This window comes from Labrus bergylta, chromosome 16 (assembly GCF_963930695.1).
Source record: "Labrus bergylta chromosome 16, fLabBer1.1, whole genome shotgun sequence".
NCBI classification, from domain to species: domain Eukaryota; kingdom Metazoa; phylum Chordata; class Actinopteri; order Labriformes; family Labridae; genus Labrus; species Labrus bergylta.
In genome coordinates, this window is record NC_089210.1 from 6,403,722 (window position 1) to 6,421,923 (window position 18,202).

At 40.7% G+C, this 18,202-nt stretch overlaps 1 protein-coding gene across 2 annotated transcripts; it reads right to left on the reverse strand.

Moving 5' to 3' along the window:
• On the reverse strand, positions 1-17,760 carry LOC109993845 (E3 ubiquitin-protein ligase RBBP6). 2 transcript variants are annotated; one of them, XM_020646941.3, is made up of 19 exons: positions 17,199-17,760; positions 15,351-15,456; positions 13,259-13,310; positions 10,840-10,884; positions 10,636-10,718; positions 9,722-9,818; positions 9,458-9,597; positions 8,231-8,397; positions 7,851-7,954; positions 7,495-7,665; positions 7,036-7,184; positions 6,668-6,773; positions 6,436-6,502; positions 6,033-6,315; positions 5,707-5,835; positions 5,477-5,593; positions 2,810-5,191; positions 1,933-2,029; positions 1-1,701 (listed from the first exon to the last, which is right to left on the reverse strand). In XM_020646941.3, exons 1-19 carry the CDS (start codon positions 17,362-17,364, stop codon positions 577-579), a joined length of 5,586 nt encoding a protein of 1,861 aa, XP_020502597.2. In that variant the 5' UTR covers positions 17,365-17,760; the 3' UTR covers positions 1-576. The 2 variants fall into 2 exon arrangements, with proteins under 2 accessions (XP_020502597.2, XP_020502598.2); XM_020646942.3 differs by having other exon boundaries at positions 1,933-2,026; positions 17,199-17,759.
• Positions 17,761-18,202: the final 442 nt, after the last annotated feature.

Sequence of the window (18,202 nt, forward strand, 5' to 3'; positions counted from 1 at the left end):
CATTTTAAGGATGTTTCTTTTTTATTTCCTTCAAAATAGGAAAAAACTAAACTTTCCTCTGGTTATGCATTCATCATTCATCCAGCATTTCCTTTATTTAAACCAAATATTTACAAAATTAATAATTAAAATTAAATACAACACAGAGGTTCAAATCATAAATATGGACAGTATTTGTTTTCAATTGATCACAAACTGCGTTCAGCAAAACTCGACGCACTTTGTGCTCCTGTATGAGACCGACTGGCCTGCTGTCAAAATAAATATTTTCTTTTTCTGCTAGTTGTGATCCTGCATGTTCAGTAGGTAAACCATCGCTGTTGGCAGTCCTGCAAATTGTGCAAATTACTCAAACTATTAAGTATCAAGAAGTCAAAGGTTTTACACTTGATGTCATTCACATTCATTTGCTTTTTTCATTTGTATTCTTAAAGTGCTTTAGCTTCACATTTTGTTTACTTTCATAGAGTGATGCATGTCTGATACGAGATATTTTAAAGTGAAACGAAAAAAAAGAAAAAAAGAATAATCCAGGCACTTTTGCACAGAGAAAGAAAAAAACATTATTCAAGTAAATTAGATTTTCTTTCCATGACGATTAGATGACGTAACTGAGCAGAGCTTGGTGTGGTCCTTCACCCCTCCGTCACTCTCCTCATCTTTGCTTTTCACAAGGCCTCCTTTTTCCTCCAGCAGCTTTTGTGCATCTTCTCTTACTCTCCGGTTGTCCCTGCAGCTCTCCTGGCTCGATGAAGAACTGTTGCTGCTGCGGCTGCTCGGCCTCTCCCCATCCTCCATCTTTTTCCTGTCAGCGTAGTCCATCTGCCCAGATTTACGCCTCATGCCTCCGTCCACTACCTCCTTCTCTCTTGCGAAAAATCCCTGATTTTCTTTTCTTTCTTTTGTCACTTTATTCATTTTTTTCTCCTTCCATTCTTTATTTTCAACCTTGCTCTCATTTCTACTGCTGTGCGTTACTTCTCGACCGGAGCTGCCTATTCTGGGCTTACTAATCGCTGACCCTTCAGACGATTTGGAAGAGAGTTGGTCTCTCTCCCAGCTGTAACTGGGACGATCTTTGTCTTTACATTTCCAGTCAAGTGACATGTTTCTATCTCTTTTGTGCACATTTTCATCAGGCAGTTTGAAAGCGTTACTTATTGCGCTGCTTTCACAGCTTTTGCCACTGAAGGAATTCCCAACAGGGAATGAGGAACTCTTCTTCCTGCTCTGATCACCCTCTGGATGCTTCTCTCTCCTCCCTGAGTCATGTTTTGTCAAAGAGGAGTGAGAGTGAGACAAGGGGGGGACATTCCTGGAAGTATTCCTCTCTCTCTCCCTGTCTCTCCCTTTATCCTCCTCCCTTGTTCTCACTTTTGATCTTATGCTCTCCTTATGCTTTTCCCTCCATCTCTCACTCTCCCTCTCTCCCACCTTGTCTCTGTCTGAACAAGGGGTGTTGTCTTGTCGGTCTCTGCCACTAGAGGGAGCCACACTTCTGTGTGAGTTTTTCTCCCCATCCCTGCCTCTACCTCCGTCCTTCACCTTTTCTCTAACTATTTCAGTTGACGTCTCTCTCTGACGTGCGGTCTCTCTCCCGGTTTCTTGGATGGTTGTTGCCTCTGCTGTCACAGACACAGACGTGGAGGGCAGACACACTTTGTCCTCAGACTCTTCCTTCTTCCATTTGGAGCGTGGGACCTGACAGAGAGAGTAAAGACTGAGAAAACAAGTTGTTTTTGTCTGACGTGTATCCATGTGTGCTGAGGCTGTAAATCTCTTGCAGAATAAACCTCTTAACTAAAAATAACAATTCAAACTTGTAGTACAATTAAAGAGTTACTAATAATACAAAACACCTGCAGAACTACTGTTGAGTCACACATTTTAATTTCTTTAGTGTCATTCTGCAGGCTACTCCCTAACACAAACCTGTTTGAGAACGAGCTCGTCAGCAGCTGTGTCATCAGTGTATTCCTCCAGAGTTTTCAGCAACCCTTTTCTCTCCTGACAACCCTCAGAGCTGCTGCTTTAACACACAAACACACAGAATACAGAGTAGTAGGAAAACCTGTGTTTATACATGCGTGGCTCCGTTTACTTCCCTTTTTTTTTTTGTATGTTCTGTATTCTTTCATTTTAAATCTATTCTATAAAAAAGAACTGGAAGAAGGATCACTGTGTAAGTAGCTTTTACATATAACGACTGTCTAATTACTTGTGATTTCAAAGAGGTGAAAGAAAATAAAAAAATATACCATACACTACTGACACCGTTTCATGTAAATCTGAAGTAGTCTTGGGTTGTTGATTAAAGTAATCAATAACATAGGTACTGGAATTAGTTCAGGATTAAATGAGTGGTTATAATTTTTTACAGACTGACGTTCTAACGTAACGCAAGACGCATCAGAGAGCGCGTCGTAAACTATTAGCCTGATTCTTAATAGCCTAATTAATGAGAAAATAAAAGTATAACAATAAGAGTTTATATGCTACTATCAGAATCTTTTACATTAAGATATCTTTTATGGCATGGCTTTATTTGTTATACCAAATAATGAAGAGTATTATGTATACGTATCGTTAAGTTTTGTGTATCGATAAGCAGCATTGGTGTCGATAAAATCCGGATGATACCCATCTTTACTGCTAGTGCATGCTGAAATATTTAACTGGTTTTCGTTTGAAGAAAATCACAGGATATGTATTTAAATATGTGATTTAGATTAGTGATCTGTTAAATTAAGATCTAAGATTAAAATTTTGAACAAAGAAGATTAAAAGAAGAAAGAAGAAACATCCTAACCTGTCTTCATCCAGAGTGGTGTTCGGTTGCTCTTGGTTGCTTTCACTTCTGCTCCTCTGTGACTTTGACATCGATACGTCTCTTTCTTTTGTCCTCCCCTCCATCTCCTTCGGCTCTGCCTTCTCCAGCAGGGTTTCTCTGTTTTCCTTGCCTGCGATTTCACCTTTGGCTCCCCCTTTCTCGGTACTTAAAAACACCTCTCCCATCTCTTGACCTCTGCAATCGCTCCTTACCCCTCTTTCTTTTTCCTTTCTTCCTCTCACACTCCTCTCTTCATCATCCATCACTTCTTCTCTATCACTGGCCTTCATCCTTTCTTTATCCACCCACAAGTTTTTACTTTCCTCCTCTTCCCTCTCCTCCTCAAAGTCCCATTTGTCCAATTCCTCATATTCTCTGTCCTCTTTCTTACCTCTAACGTCTGTTTTATCTACCGTCTCCTCTTTGAAGGTATTTTTCGCCCACAGCTGTCTTGCCTCTCCTTCTATCTTTACTTTTTGTTCTTCTTGGTCTCTGCTGGATTCCTTGTTTTGATCTGTGTCAGTTTCCATTTCTCCTCTAATCCCAATCTCCTCCTCTCTAGCACCCGCCTGCTCAATTTGTTCCTTTGAATAAGACGTGGCATGTGCTTCAGTTTTGTCTTCGTTCGGTTTTGTATCCAGCTTGATGTTGATGCTTATCTTCTTCTGTGGTTTTACTTTCATCCCATCCTCCCAGATGTCTTTGACTGCCAGAGACCATGCTTTCTTCTCATATTTCTTCTCTGGTTTCTGCTTTGTTCTCTCAAATGGATTTTGGGATTCCCCCTGGAGGGGTTCAGGGACCTCTGTAGTTTTAGTTTTCAGCCATTTGCTGCTTTGAGCCTTTTCAGATCTTCTCTCCATGTCCTCTCCTTTTCTTTTTCTATTCTTTTCAGATCTGGAGTCAGAAGCTATGGGGTGTCTGTGTCTGTGTTTCTCCATCCCGTGCTTCCCTGTGCTGGATCTTTCTTTGTTCTTTGTGACATCTCTCGAAATCCTGGAGTCTGAGCACTTGTCTCTTCGCATTCCTTTCTCTACATCTGTATTCCTTTGTTCCCTGCTTTCTCTGTCATAGTCTTTATCCAAATACTTATCTGGTTTCATGTGTTGTTTGGCTGATTCTGAGGCCTTGCTGCCGGTTGCCTCTTCTTCTACTGAGGAACCATCATTACAGACACTTTGGCTCTTGTTGTCCTTTTTGCAGTCGTCCATTGAAGACTCCTCTCCTCTTCTTTCCTCTTGTTTTAGGGTGCTTACATTCTCCAAATTCTTCACTTTAAGCTGTTTCACATTTTTATTTTCTCTTATTCCAACCTCCTCACTTTCCTTTTTATGTGTGTCTGGCCGCTGGCTGTACGTCTCGTCGCACCTCTGCTTAGCGCCGTCTTCAGACTGAGTTAAGCGACTGTCACTGGCCTTGCTGCCGGTTGCCTCTTCTTCTACTGTGGAACCATCATTACAGATACTTTGGCTCTTGTTGTCCTTTTTGCAGTCGTCCATTGAAGACTCCTCTCCTCTTCTTTCCTCTTGTTTTAGGGTGCTTACATTCTCCAAATTCTTCACTTTAAGCTGTTTCACATTTTTATTTTCTCTTATTCCGACCCCCTCACTTTCCTTTTTATGCGTGTCTGGCCGCTTGCTGTACTTCTCGTCGCACCTCTGCTGAGCTCCGTCTTCAGACTGAGTTGAGCGACTGTCACTGGAATTCAGAGAAGTAGGGGAACGAATGCGGTTTGTTGAATGTGTTGGGGAGGAGCTTGTGTCGCTAGATGCATGAGATGATTTGGAGCTGCTGTCACTTGAAGACTGAGATGAAGTCGAGCAGCTGTCACTGGAGGACTGTGACGGAGGGGAGTGGTAATGTGTCCGGGAAGCACATCGTCCTTGGTGCTGGTCACGCAAATTGGCGTGCTTGTTATATTTGCTTTTTTCTTTGTCCCCGCCAGGAGGAAAGGGAAAAGGAGGAAGAGGAGGCAGCTGGTGGAAGTGCTCCAGGTAGCTGCTCAAATGTTTCTCACACCACTCTTTGTATTCTCTTTTCCATTGAAGGTAGCGCTGCCTGTCCATCTCTGGGCTGCTCGTTTGCTCTGCATTCTGAGGATACATGTAACCAGCTGAACTTCCAGCAGAGCCTCCCTCTTCACTGTGGTGCTCTCCTCCCTTCCTGGACCTGCTTGTAGCTGATTTCTTTCTATGATGGGGATGATGTGATGGTGACTCATGCCTGGAATGGTTACCTGCTCGAGGTGAAGAGGACGAGGACGTTGTAGGAGAGTGCGAGCGCTTGTAACCAAAGCTGTAAGCATGGGAGGAATGGGAGCTGGTGCGGTGATCTCTGTGGCGGGAGGAAGATGAGTGGGGCCTGGAAAAATGTTAAAAAAGGATTATATTCATTCATGTCTTACGTATTATGTTGTAGTCCGTAACGGTTCAAGGGCAGCAATCAATTTCCTCGGATAGGATTTTTTTAGGCAAATTTTGCAGGATCCATAAGGGGCTAAAATCCGTTGCACACTATTTACTGTTTTAGCATTTTCACATTTTTCCAACACCCTTAAAATCACATCAGTACTTGTCAGGCCTTCATAATTACAATGCAGGTGATTACCAATCTGAATTGACATAAAAAAAAAAGGGCACAAAATACCTTGATCTGCCTTTGGATCTGGACCTGGACCTGGATCTGCTTGAAGGGTAAGAGTGAGATGATTTGGACTTGAACAACTTTGAAGAGCGTCTATAGGCTGATCCTCTGTGAGGTGACCTGAGTGACAAAGAGAGGAGAACAGCTTAGGGGATGCAGGTATTTCTTCTTCTTATCAGTATTTTTGTCCTCCTACAACACATTAAAAGAAATACAAAAGATCATATTTATACCTTGGACTGCCTTTGGACCTGGACCTGGACCTGGAACGTGATCTAGATCTGCTTGACGGGTAGGAGTGAGAGGACTTGGACTTAGATGACTTTGAAGAGTGTCTGTAGACAGATCCTCTGTGAGGCGATCTGAAGGACATAGGAGAGAACGTAGAGAGACTATGAGACTGTAAAATCTAACGTCTAAAGCGATCTCCTTCATGAAGCCAATGGACTTTGGATGTTTAGAAACATTTTCAGCAACTGACATTTATGATGACATGAGTATAACTGGATAAGGGTTACACTTAACTGGTAAGTCCAGTTAAGTGTAGAGTAGTGTTTACCTTTCCTTCGTCTTCCTCTGATACATGTACCAATCATTGGGTATGAGAGCGGGGATGGGGGAGGAGGAGTTAGTGGAGCAGAGGGAGGGAATGGGGGCTCTAGTAAGTGTTGGGAAAGTCCAGACAGGAGTGGCAGGTGGGTATCCAGAGGGGTATCCGCTGAGAGGCTGGAATGTGGGGAAATGTGGGGAGGCAAAGAGAGGCGGGGGAGTTGGAGGGTACGGGGAGGAAGAAGAAGAAGAGGGAGGAGGAAGGTGCTGTAGGTTCAATTCACTCCATGATCCTGTGGGACAAGAGGAAGAAATGTGTGACCAATATGTCAACAAAATGAATTTCTTATGCAAATGAACACCAGGAACAAAACAGACGGTTTGATGAAGAGATGAGAAGTTTAGTCTCTCACCTGAGGAAGACTTCAGTTGATTCACGCTGACCGACTGTGACTGCTCAACCGCTGGAGTGTGGTCAACCTGAGCAGAAACAAGCACCCCCGATATCACAAGGAGAAACTTTGCGGTATGGAGTCAGTGTTTCTGTGTGTGTGCGTGTGCGTGTGTGTGTGTGTGTGTGTGTGTGTGTGTGTGTGTGTGTGTGTGTGTGTGAGTGTGTTTCTGTGTGTGTGTGTGTGTCCTCACCAGTGGTTTGATCTCTGATGGAGCAGCAGTTTCTGAAACAAGTCCAGACGGGGCAGCAGCAGCAGCAGCAGCCTCTGATTCATCCTCTGTCTTTTCTTCAGCTTTTCTGATTAAACAGCAGAAAGATCAGAGAGGAACAAAAGTGTAATTCCTTTAAGTCTCTTCATGGCATCATATCCAAGTAAAGATTGCACCACATGTTTAGTTCCTGTGTGCACTTGAAGGCCATATCTGGAGAAATTAGGACTTAAAATATAGAAAAGATAAAATATTAACTTCTTGGGACCATGAAGATATGTCAGATTAAGTTTAGCTCTTTAACCAGGCCAGACATGACTCACTGCAAACCCTTAAGAAAACTAGCTTACTCAGTTGTCTCCTGGTGGATTTGCAGAGTCTGGGGGGACCTCTCGGGTGTATTTGAAGCAGAGGTGGGGCCTGTGGCCGAGGGAAGAGCCTCAGACTCCTGAGACAATGATGGTGTGTCAACAGTCTCCAAACTGTGCAGGAGAGGATCCTAAAGAAAAAAACAGGGATCAGAATACAACTGAACTAGCATGAAAAGCAACCATATCTTATATGACAAACAGTAACAAAGTATAGCTACACAATGTAAAAGCACATTTCTTGTTTGTTTAAATATGGCAAATGCTCCAAAAGCTCAGATTTCCTTAAGAGTTCTTGAAAACAACTGTCACCCTGAGACGTGAAAGACGACTGACTGGGATCAAAAACACTGTAATTATTCTGTCTGCGACTGAGTTGCAGGTTTAAATGCTGTTCATATATCTTTCCTCTCTGATGAAACAAATAATTATAAGGTTCACCTGTTGGCTCTGGATTAGTTGGACAGGCTTCTGAGGTTGAATCTGTGGAAAGAGAGGGGGCGGGCTGGGAGCTGGGCTCGGATTTGGGGTTGGGTTATTGGACTGCGAGGTACCACACCCTATTCTCAGTGTTTTGGAGTTTCCTCGGTCCTTATGAAAAGTGTTGATAGCCTGCGATGGAAGAGAGGGGAGGCCGTGTCAGAGCTTTACTACACTGATGTTAAGAACTATAAAACAACATAATAAGGGACAAAAAGAGGTGATAAAATATATACAACCCCTTCCTTTGTTACTTCACTTCCCTCCATTACTCCTCAACTCAAGCAAAATATATTTTCTATACATCTGACAATCACCTGTCGGAGGAAGTTATTGGCTATCAGGGTATCGGGGGAGACATCTGATTTGTTACAAGTGGGGCAGGTGTGTTCCTCAGAATCCAGTAAGGCAGTGCGGATACCTGAATCAAGGAAAAAAACAGGTGAAGTGAAAATAATGAGAATAATGAGGTAAATTAGTCCTTCACTGAAATATGGCCAAAGCATTCCTTAAATATCTGAGATGATAAAGATACAAAATAACCCTTTTCTAAGACAACATTGGGAATATTTTAGCAGCTTTCATTCCACTGTTTGTTTACAGGTTTTGTATAGATTCTGAATCTGCTGAACGTATTACAGATCAACTGGTTCTTTCATTTCGGGAGTTACAAAGTAGCACGGAGACAGTCGCTCACAGTCATCACAGTAGCTGTTTTTACAGCAGGGGATGACCACAGCGTCACTCAGCAGGTCTCGACAGATCAGGCAGAGAAGTTCATCAGGAACAGGATCCTCGACTGCCTCTGGCTGATCCGCCATAAGAAACGCAGGCTTCTCCTTCTTGCCGATGGCGTATGCTTCCCTATGTACAGACAATAGTTAAATGGACAGATATTTGGGGGTCATTTTAAACCATTAAAAACATTTTTTTCTCGTTTTTGTTTATAGAAAAATTAGATCCAAATTTTGGATGGAAAAGGACATGTTCCAAGTATGTCAACACAATTGGTTGAATTCCTTTATTCTCGAAAAACGAAATAAAAATGTTAGAAATTACTTATTCAGATTTTACTAATATTTCTGTTTTACATTTATTTCTGTTACTGAAAATACATAAACTCACACCAGTAGGTTAATGTGTACTGAATGGCCTATTCCACCTTTCAACCTGTCTTCTGCCTTATTTTGCATGTTTGATTTAAAGGCTTTATATGTGATTTTTCACACTTAAATATAATAGAAATCAAGTATATCCTCTGAAAATAACTCTGTGAGTCATGACTGTCTACAATGGGTGTAACACGCAAGTCCCACTGTCTGTGATGCTTTCCGAGTTTTCCGGGTCCTATCTTCAGTTTGTTCACATCGCCCGGACAGCGGCTGACTCCTCCCCTCACGTATAAAAGTTGTTTAATTGAGGGACTAGAGAAAAGAAGAATAACATACTGTACTCACTGCTTAACTGTGTTTCTAGATCACGCTCATTTCAGGTAAATTTACATGCAGTGTGAAGATACGAGCATAATAAAGATCGCTAGCATTAGCATGCTAACACAACAATGCAGCGCGAGTTGTTTTGGTTTCACGCTGGTGCTCAAGGGCGACATCTGCTGGATCAAAAAATCACATATAAAGCCTTTAAAATTATTATATTATTTATATTGATGAATTAAACACTTTCACATACATACAGTAAAGATGTTATTTTGTGACCTTGAGAGGTGCTGGTAGGCAGAAACGCTTACCAAAAGACACAACCTGTTTTCAGTCTTAATGCTAAGCTAAGCTAGCTTGCTGTTGGCTAGAGCCTTTAATTTCACAGACAGATATGAGAGTGGTATCGATCTTCTCACAGAGAAAGTGATTCCCCCCAAAAGTGGAACCACTCCTTCAGAGGAACAGACATTAACCCATTTACTCACGCGTCGATGGCAGGGATGGCGTAACGTCCAGAGTTGGTGAGCATGGCTCCTTTCATACTTGGATCATCAACCTCTACCATTAAGGAGCGAGGAATTCCTGTGCTTTTTTTTATTTTCACAGGGGTCTCAACATTTTTATCCTGCATTCAAACACAAACATACATGTCCACTTTATGCAAGGCTTGAAGTTAAGAAAATGTTAAAACTCACACATACATAAGAAGTAGTTATTCAGTAAAATATAGAAACAGACGTTGCTCTCACCTTACTGTTGGGACAATTTTTGATGTGGTGTCCGGTATTCCCACAGCGATAACAGACGTAGTTTAAGGGAAGAGGGTTACCAAACTTATTGCTGTAACTACAGAGACAAAGAAATGAAGGAAGGACATTTTTTAGAAAAGCAGGACAAAAAGCAAATAAATAAATATTGTAAATATTGTACATATTTAAGTAAAAAGGATTAAGGGGAATAAGGAATGAATGTTTAGTTCGTCCAAATTCACAGCGGCCATTTTCCTCTGGTGTCTACAGGTTGGGAGGCTCAAAGGCTTTTTAAAGTCATACCTGTGTTTTAGCTTCACAGCAGTATGAATATAGACAAACTATTATTTCACTGCCAGCCAATCAATGTAAAACTAAAGATATGCTTGTATTTCAAGCTAAAACGGCTATTGTTAGCATTCAACTGCTTCCTAGCTACGTGTCCTAATGAAAAGAAAGAAGGCCTAACCTTCAATCTAACATCACAAAATGTAGATATTCATGTATTTTCTTTTGTAGGAAGTAACACACTGACCAATAAAAGTATAAGCCTCCAGATACACATACCGTCTATCTAACTGTAATGTTAGCTAGTTCCTCAGTTGTCTAAAAGGAGCTTATCTGATTTCAAGTAGGTAACTTTACTTAGAAATATTGGCAGGTTTCTCTCTGTATCCTAACTTTTCATTGTTTTTTAAAGCTGTGCCTGAATCAAAAAGTGGTGAAATTATAAAAAGTGTCAGGTGACAAAAATGTGTAGAAGTTGTGATGTGGAAAACAGCAGTACAACATCATGACACCACTGAGCCTCCCATCCTGAGAGTGACGGCTTAACAAACAGAGGTGCAGATTTTACAAAAATGGAGAAAAAAAAGAAAAGAAAGTAGATTAGAAAGAGTTACAGGAAGACTCACTTCATGGAATCATAGGATGACTGATTCATCATGCGCTTGATCTTATCCTCCTCAGACGCGTCTGCATCAGCCAGGTTAGCCATCTAGTTTGTACATGGACACAAAGGAATGTATGCAAGAGAAAATAATGTGGGTTTTTTTTTCCCTACAAAAATGGCTCACAGAGTTAAGGCAAACTATGAAAGTTATAAAAGGAGAGTATACCTGAGAGAAAAAGAGTGACTCTTTGGATGAACTCTGGTCGGCCATCTGTTAGAATTAAACACAATATCAGTTTTACGTGTAAAGAGATGAGAGCCTCTGGATTACATGTCTCGGAAAATTAACGAGAGCTCTCCTTTTAACATGATGGATGCCCAGCGAGATCATTTGTCCTGTTAAACGTAATCCTTTAACACTGTTGTTACCTAAAAGTCATACCGTATTACCCTTGAACCCATTTTTTTTTTCATAGATCAAATCAACATCAGCATCCTGCGATGATTTCCATAAAGTGGATAATAAACTGATTTTCATCCGATAACTGCTTCAGCATATCTCATCGGAGTGTAATATTTACAGTCTATGATCTCATCCCTTTCAAGCTTGAGTCGCTGAAAATAAAGACGACAATGCCACAATGCCCCTGACAAACTGTAACCTGTTGGGACTTTGTGAAACAAAAATCATCACGTCTACCACAGAGCCTCCTAGAACTCAGTCCTTTAATGTTACTGACCACCTGTGTCTGTTTTGTGCTGGAAAAGATAAGTGGATCACACAAGACAAATCAATACAAGGACAGATGAGGATATTATTTATCCATTTGGATGGTTGCTCACAACAACTGTTTGATTTATTAAGTACAGACATTTATGGCCCTTGGAGGATAACTCCAAAAAACATTTTGATCATTTTACTTTCCATCCAGCACCACAACCAGACTCTATTTTGTTATTTGTTGAAAATTTGTTTTTCACCCAAATATCTGCTTAATGGACGACAGTGTCAACATTGTCATTGTCCCTGCTGTTGCCACAACATTAGCATGCACTGACATTGTGATCATGATAAATATTAACCCTGCTGAACATCAGCATGTTAACATCATCAATCATCATTGTGAACATGTTCGCACAACTAAGTACAGACACAGCTGGCTGGCTGTGCTTAGTCTTTTCTTTGCAAAATTCTTTTATCAAGATACTATTTTTTTTATATTTTTTTTTACAACCAAAGCAATAAAGTGTTAGTTCAAATAGTTTACCAAAGTTTCTGAGGTTTCTCAAGGTTTCCGAAGTAATCCTAAATAATTAACTTGCTCGGATGACTTCTTTCAGTCGCTCAACTTTTCTACATTTACCTCTTAGTTGGTCAAATTATTTTACAGAGGTCGTGTTGTGATCCGGTCAGGGTTAGTATTGTGACTGACTGATCTGTATATCCACAGTAAGAACACTTAACCAAACCTATGTCGATGGTAAATGGCGGAACTTCCTGTCTCTTAAGAACAGCTTAATCTAAAGAGTGAAGCGATCAAGTTACATCAGGAGAAAGCGCATTTAAAACTTCACCCAAATTGAGGACTAAAGTTATAATTCTCCTTTTTGGTAATATATTGCCAACTCTGTGAAAGTGCAATACTAAAAAAAACCCTGCAGTTCCCCTTTAAGCTCCTCTGGTGTCCGGTGTGATTCCAGTACATGTTGAGCTTTTTTTTTTAGTTTAAGAGGAAAAATGGTGTTAATTCAAACACATAATCAATACACAAGACAGCTTCATACAAACGACTTTATTGATAAAAAGCACAAACGTTAAAAAAAAATAAAAGTCCAACAGACTCACAGTACAGTGAGTCAGCAGACTCACAGTTGCAGACACTTCTCCTACTGAGAAACCAGAGAGAGAATCAGGTCAGGTCAGTGAGATAGTTTAAATGATAAGAACCAAAGCTGTCAAAAAAGAACAATGACGCATCACTTGGTTTCTGAGGAGTGAGGTGAAGAAAGGCTCAGTTGCTTTTGTTGGTTACATTATGTTATGAGGATACTCCCAAATAAATCCCTTTATTATAATCTCAAGACTTTCATCAGTTTAGCTTACAAAAGAAGCTGAAAGTGTATACATGTACCCTACATGCTAAGTTAGCTTCAGCGGCTAATGGAGATGTGACTGCTGTGCAATAAGCATCATGAAGAGACCGTTTGGTTTATCAGCTGGTAATAGCTGTCCTGCGTGATAATGTCCGACCCGCCCAGGCAGCTCCCACCACCCACTGATAAATACTGAATGAGTGCTGACTGGTGACACAGCAGCTTGTTAAACAAACAGCTAAGAGCCTTTATTTACAGTTACATTATTACACTTATGATTAGGATTGAAGCACTAAGGTCTGTGGTTCAGGGAGGTCGCTTTAACAGCCGCTGTAAAACGTGATTTATCTGTGAACACTACTTCCTCTTAAATCACACAATCACACTTCCTCTTTGCAGAATGACTTCAAACTGCTGTAGAGGAAACTAATCTTTAGATTCACTACTTGTTTCGGCCATTCTCAAGAGAACATACAATATCAAAGAAGTGTGTGTGTGTTTAGTGGAGTTGTGTGAGGAGAGGTGTAGCTTTGTTTGGTGGGGTTACGTACTGCTCTGTTGGCTCCCTGGACGTGGCGCAGCTGCTTGACATCTGATCGCTCACTGCAACATAAAGAGAAATCATTTTTTAACTAGTCATGCAAAATCAGGGCCGATATCTACAACATTTTTCATGATCTAAGTGGATTTGTTTTGTGTGTGCCTTTATCAGAGATAAGAAAGTGGATAGAGTCAGAAATCGAAACAGAAAGAGAGGGGAATGACATGTAGGAAAAGGAGCCACAGGTCGGATTTGAACCCTGACCGGCCTGCTTGGAAGACCATGGCCTCGTTACATGGGGTGTGCGCAAAAATAACACTACTCCACTGGCGCCCCTGGATATTCTTATTTTTAATACTATACATCAAGTATAAAACATAAAAGTGGAGTTGAACGGTTGCATCATCAGTCTGATATCCTGATCCTAAATGTTAAACCTGCCTCACACTGCAGGATAATCGGGCCGATTTGAGGTCCGATTCTTCCTTCCTGACAATCACAGAGTAGAATATCTGTTAGGATTCTCCTCATGTATGCTGCCCCAATCCAAAATCGGGAGGGATTTTAAAACTCCTGCAGTGTGAGCCAGGCTTAAGTAACCATACCATCCAGCATGGGACTCATTTTTGTTCAACAATAGTGCACATAATCCAACTCTTGTATTTCTACTACACATATTGATTTACTACATTACCCAGAATGCCCCTTAATTGACCATAGTCAATATTAAGATTATGATGCTACTGAGGCTCAAGAAGATATTTTTCTTTAGTTGCTATGTTTTCTAACCATGCACATTTTTTGTTTTGTTTTGTTTTTCTTAATAGCTCAATTGGAGTATTTTTTTTGTATTGTCCGTTTATTTTATTTTATTGGATTTTGCATTTGTTAATGGTGAAGAATGGGGGTAGGACTTGACAAGCCTAGGCTTCTTCCTATCCCTTTTCGAACGAGTCAAATGTGTATTATATTGAAATTGGCTTTTTAAATTTTTTTTATTTTATACAGATTTATTTTTCCATTTGTTTATTCATGTTCATCTATTTTTAATCGTTCGAAATAAAGAATAAAAAAAAAAGAACATTTTACTTTAAAGAATGAGCGTGCAAAATTATTTCAGTAGATTTCATATCTAGAAAAATCTATGAAGCCTTTATTATGTCTTAGTTCCTTTGACATGCCTTCGAGTTGAGGGAGTGTTAACGTGCTCTAACAGGTGGACCGTTTGTTTCCTATGTTTAATCTTTTGTTCAGCACAACTCATCGTTTAGCCTTCCTGGAACTCCCTGCGAACATGCACACATCCCAAAAACACAGAAAACCCAAGAGCCTTCTGTTATTATGATAACCTTCACTTTTATCCTGGTAAGAGCTTATCATATGAATTCAATGTCAAGCTCAGGCCATGTGATGCCTGCCTTTAACAGAAAATGTTCCTATGACCACGACAGCACCCCTGGGTGGGGTTTCCAGGGCACCTGAGTGCTGTGCCCAAACACAGATGGAGCAAACTGTGAGCCTACATCAGTCTCAATGAGGCAGGACCAGCAGGGGAATCTGTGTCCGTCGGGAGGATAAGACTCCAGAATCGCAGAGCAGATAACATTTGAGAGTTTATTTATATGATTTGAGTTTAAATGTCTTTTTTTCCTGCTTGACATCATATTTTTGTATTTCTTTGTATTTTTCTATTTTAATTGTATTTCATATTTTCACATTTAATCTATGTTAATGGTTTGTTTAGTGATTTTTTTTAAACATTTTCTTAATGTTTCTTTTTTGTCTTGATGCTTTTGATGTCTTGTCTGAAGCACTTTGAATTGCCTTGTTGCTATAGAAAGAAACTTTACTAATGACTATGACTGAGGCTACTGTCTGTTAGCTCACTCTTTAAGTAGCAGAAGCTTTTTCAGGCAGGGTGGAGACTATTCAATAGAAGGGATTCAAATTCAAAAACTTTATTTGTCCCCATGGAGGGCACTTCAAAGGCACATGGAGCAGCTTAGGACAGTTCAAGGTAGGATTTCATCCCCAATAACACTACATGCACAGCATCCCCTCATCGCCACCACCACCCCGGAAAAATAAGGAAATACATTTACATGTTGCGTGTTTTGCTGTTCATGCCCGACTTGACTCCGACGATGGGGATTCTCCGGACGATGACGGAGGAGCCCTTAGGGATCGCACCTTCTTCATCTTTGTACTCTGAGACAAACAGAAGAAGACTGTGTGAGATTAAAGTCACACAAAAATGACTTCTTTGACAAAGAAAATGTTCAGCTTATGTAATATAAGCAAATGTCTTCCAGTCTTTTAAAGATCTGCAAACTTTCTGATGCTTACTTATATAAATGAATATAAAGCTCTTTATCCGAGCTAGGTAGCTAGAGGGGGCCTCCAGCTTTAAGATGAACACATCAATAGCTGTCGAGATCACCTAGTCATTAGTGCTCTGAACATCGAGGACCAATAACACTTCAGTGTCAGATTCAGCCATTCGTCATCTTATGGGAAACAGAATGTAAAGAGAGATGTTCATGGGATGCCTTAGCGGGATGCATTAGCTGCCTTGTTTTGTCAGAACTTAAAATTCAAATATTTATCCAGCTGCTGTCATTGCCAGGTTAGATAAGAAAAGCAAGAAGCTGGAAGTTATTGGCAATTTGCTTATAAAAACAAACAAACAAACAAACAAGGATCAGTCATCAAAATAGTCACTGAATGCATTTTTGCTAAACACAATTTGATTTATTAAACACTTGTCAGCTCTAGATGAATCAATTGTACTTCTTCTGGTCAATAAGAGAGTAAGTGACACTGATATACAAAATGCTGCAATGACTATTGAAATTTCTAACGACAAGACTTCATGACGTCATTTTAGACATGTCAACATTTACATAACTCCAAAGCTAGAAGGTTGTCTGAGGTCCCCTGGCAAGGCCATTTCAGTTGTTTCACAGTCAAGGCTCAGGACAAAGTGGGCCTTCTCTGTTTGAGCACCTGTACTTGTGAAACAGTGAGGAGATGAGGCTAGCACAATCAAATGTATAGAAATAAATCTCTTTGTAAAACACTTTTATAGTCAGGCTTTTAGGTAGACCATCTTTTAGTACGTTTTATCTTCATATGTCAAATTTCTAGAAAAAAAAAAACTGTTTTTATCTCTGACTGCTGATGAGGTTTTGGATGTGCTTGTCTAAATCAGTGGTTCCCAACCTTTTCTCCTCCCCTCCTTCCCAGTAATGTTTTAAAAATAGTTTTTGTTTATGTGCAATTCTAATATTGACAAATTTAAAGCAGACAGAGCCTTGCGCCCCCCCTTGAGATCTTAAGCCCCTGGACCCCAGGTTGCAAACCAACAGTCTAAATCACAAATAGCATATATTCTCTTTATTCTTACATAGCAGTAAAAGCATGCACAGCTTAGCCTAACATAAATTGCAGGTCTTGCATCTACAGACAATCTCTGAGGATATACTAAATCATCTTTGATCCCTGGTCCTTCCTTCTACCTTTTTAAAATGACTGTGAGTATCTTGCAGCATTTTTGTTTGTATGTGTGCTTGTGTGTCGTCTTAAAGCTTATAGGTCATGCCTATTGCCTACAAGGCTGTGCTCCTGATTCTCCACCTTTTGTGCTATTTTTATCCCACATCTCCCGTGGCACTGTCAGGGCTGATCCTGCACCATCAGGGCGTCTGATTAGGAGCATGTGGCGTGAATGTAGCAGGAATGTGGCCCATTCATCAGACTCTTTTGTTAAAAGCTTGACTTTTCTGGACCCCCACCACCAACCCCCACCCCAAATCCTGAACGTTGACGCAGCACTCTCACCACACAGCTGTCAACCCACGAGCACGTGTTTGCCCTGCCAAAGTTCAAAAGTGTCACGATAAACACACACACACACACACACACACACACACACGCAGCTGTGTCGTTACCTTGCTTGGTCTGCGCGTTGGTGATCTGCAGGTCGCAGTAACCGACTCTGAGCTTCTCCATGTCCATGATCTGCCTCTTCAGATCCTGCAGCGTGATGTTCGGCCCGTCGTGAACCACCGTGTTGTAACTGAGTTTGGAAAAGAATTTATAATGCACATGAGTCATGTTGAAATTAAGCAAAAAAAAAAAAAAAAGCCCCACTTCACTTCTACACTGCAAGAACACCAACAACAAGCTGACAGTTTCTCTGCAATGACAGAAAGCGTGTATCCTGCCGGGTTGTTGCTGTGTGACTACAAAGTTAGCTGGCTAGCTGGCGTTAGCACCGCCCGGCTGCTTCGAGGTCTTTAACGAACAACTGGCCGATGAAGTGGCGTTCACAGGATGACATTTCCCGGCGTCTACTGAAACGGCCACTGTGAGTCAAATCGAAACGCTGTCGGTAAATTTTCGCAGCTAATTTCAACTTTTTATTTTTATTTTCTGTCCCCCCCCCAAAAAAAGGCTGCTCTCAAAGCCACGCAGTGTTCGCTGACAGAAACTACCAGCTGTTTCCAAAAGCAACGGGGCTCGTCAGCACAGTGCGCACACCGTCTGATGGTGCGTTCAGGTGCCCCCCCGAACACCACAAAGTTATCAGTGCAAACTCACTCATGACCTCATAACCAGGAGACCGATCGTTTACAGTTACGTTAGACTTATTGAGGAAGCACTATTATTCTTATGCCTTTTTATTTTGAGACAATTTCACCATGGAACATGTTTATTAGGCTATTTGTTCCATATCGAGTTTAATAATCAGATTTATATATATATTTTTTCGTTAATCCTTTGAATAACTGGTAGAAAACACCTCGTATAGGCTCTAACCAAAATCTAGTGGGATCAGATAGCCTATAATTGAGATTTGCGTGTATTAAACGATTGTAATTATATATTTTTTTTACATTATTAGACATAAATCGTCATGGTTAAAGTGCATGTGGTGCAAAGGTATGCGAAT

Excerpts from the sequence above, each read along its gene's own strand:
- LOC109993845 (XM_020646941.3), bottom strand. The coding sequence starts at position 17,364 with ATGACTCATGTGCATTATAAATTCTTTTCCAAACTCAGTTACAACACG. Across the intron at positions 7,666-7,850 it reads CCAATAACTTCCTCCGACAG|GCTATCAACACTTTTCATAA; the intron begins GTGATTGTCAGA and ends CTTCCATCGCAG. Across the intron at positions 5,192-5,476 it reads AGATCCAAAGGCAGATCAAG|GCCCCACTCATCTTCCTCCC; the intron begins GTATTTTGTGCC and ends ACATTTTTCCAG.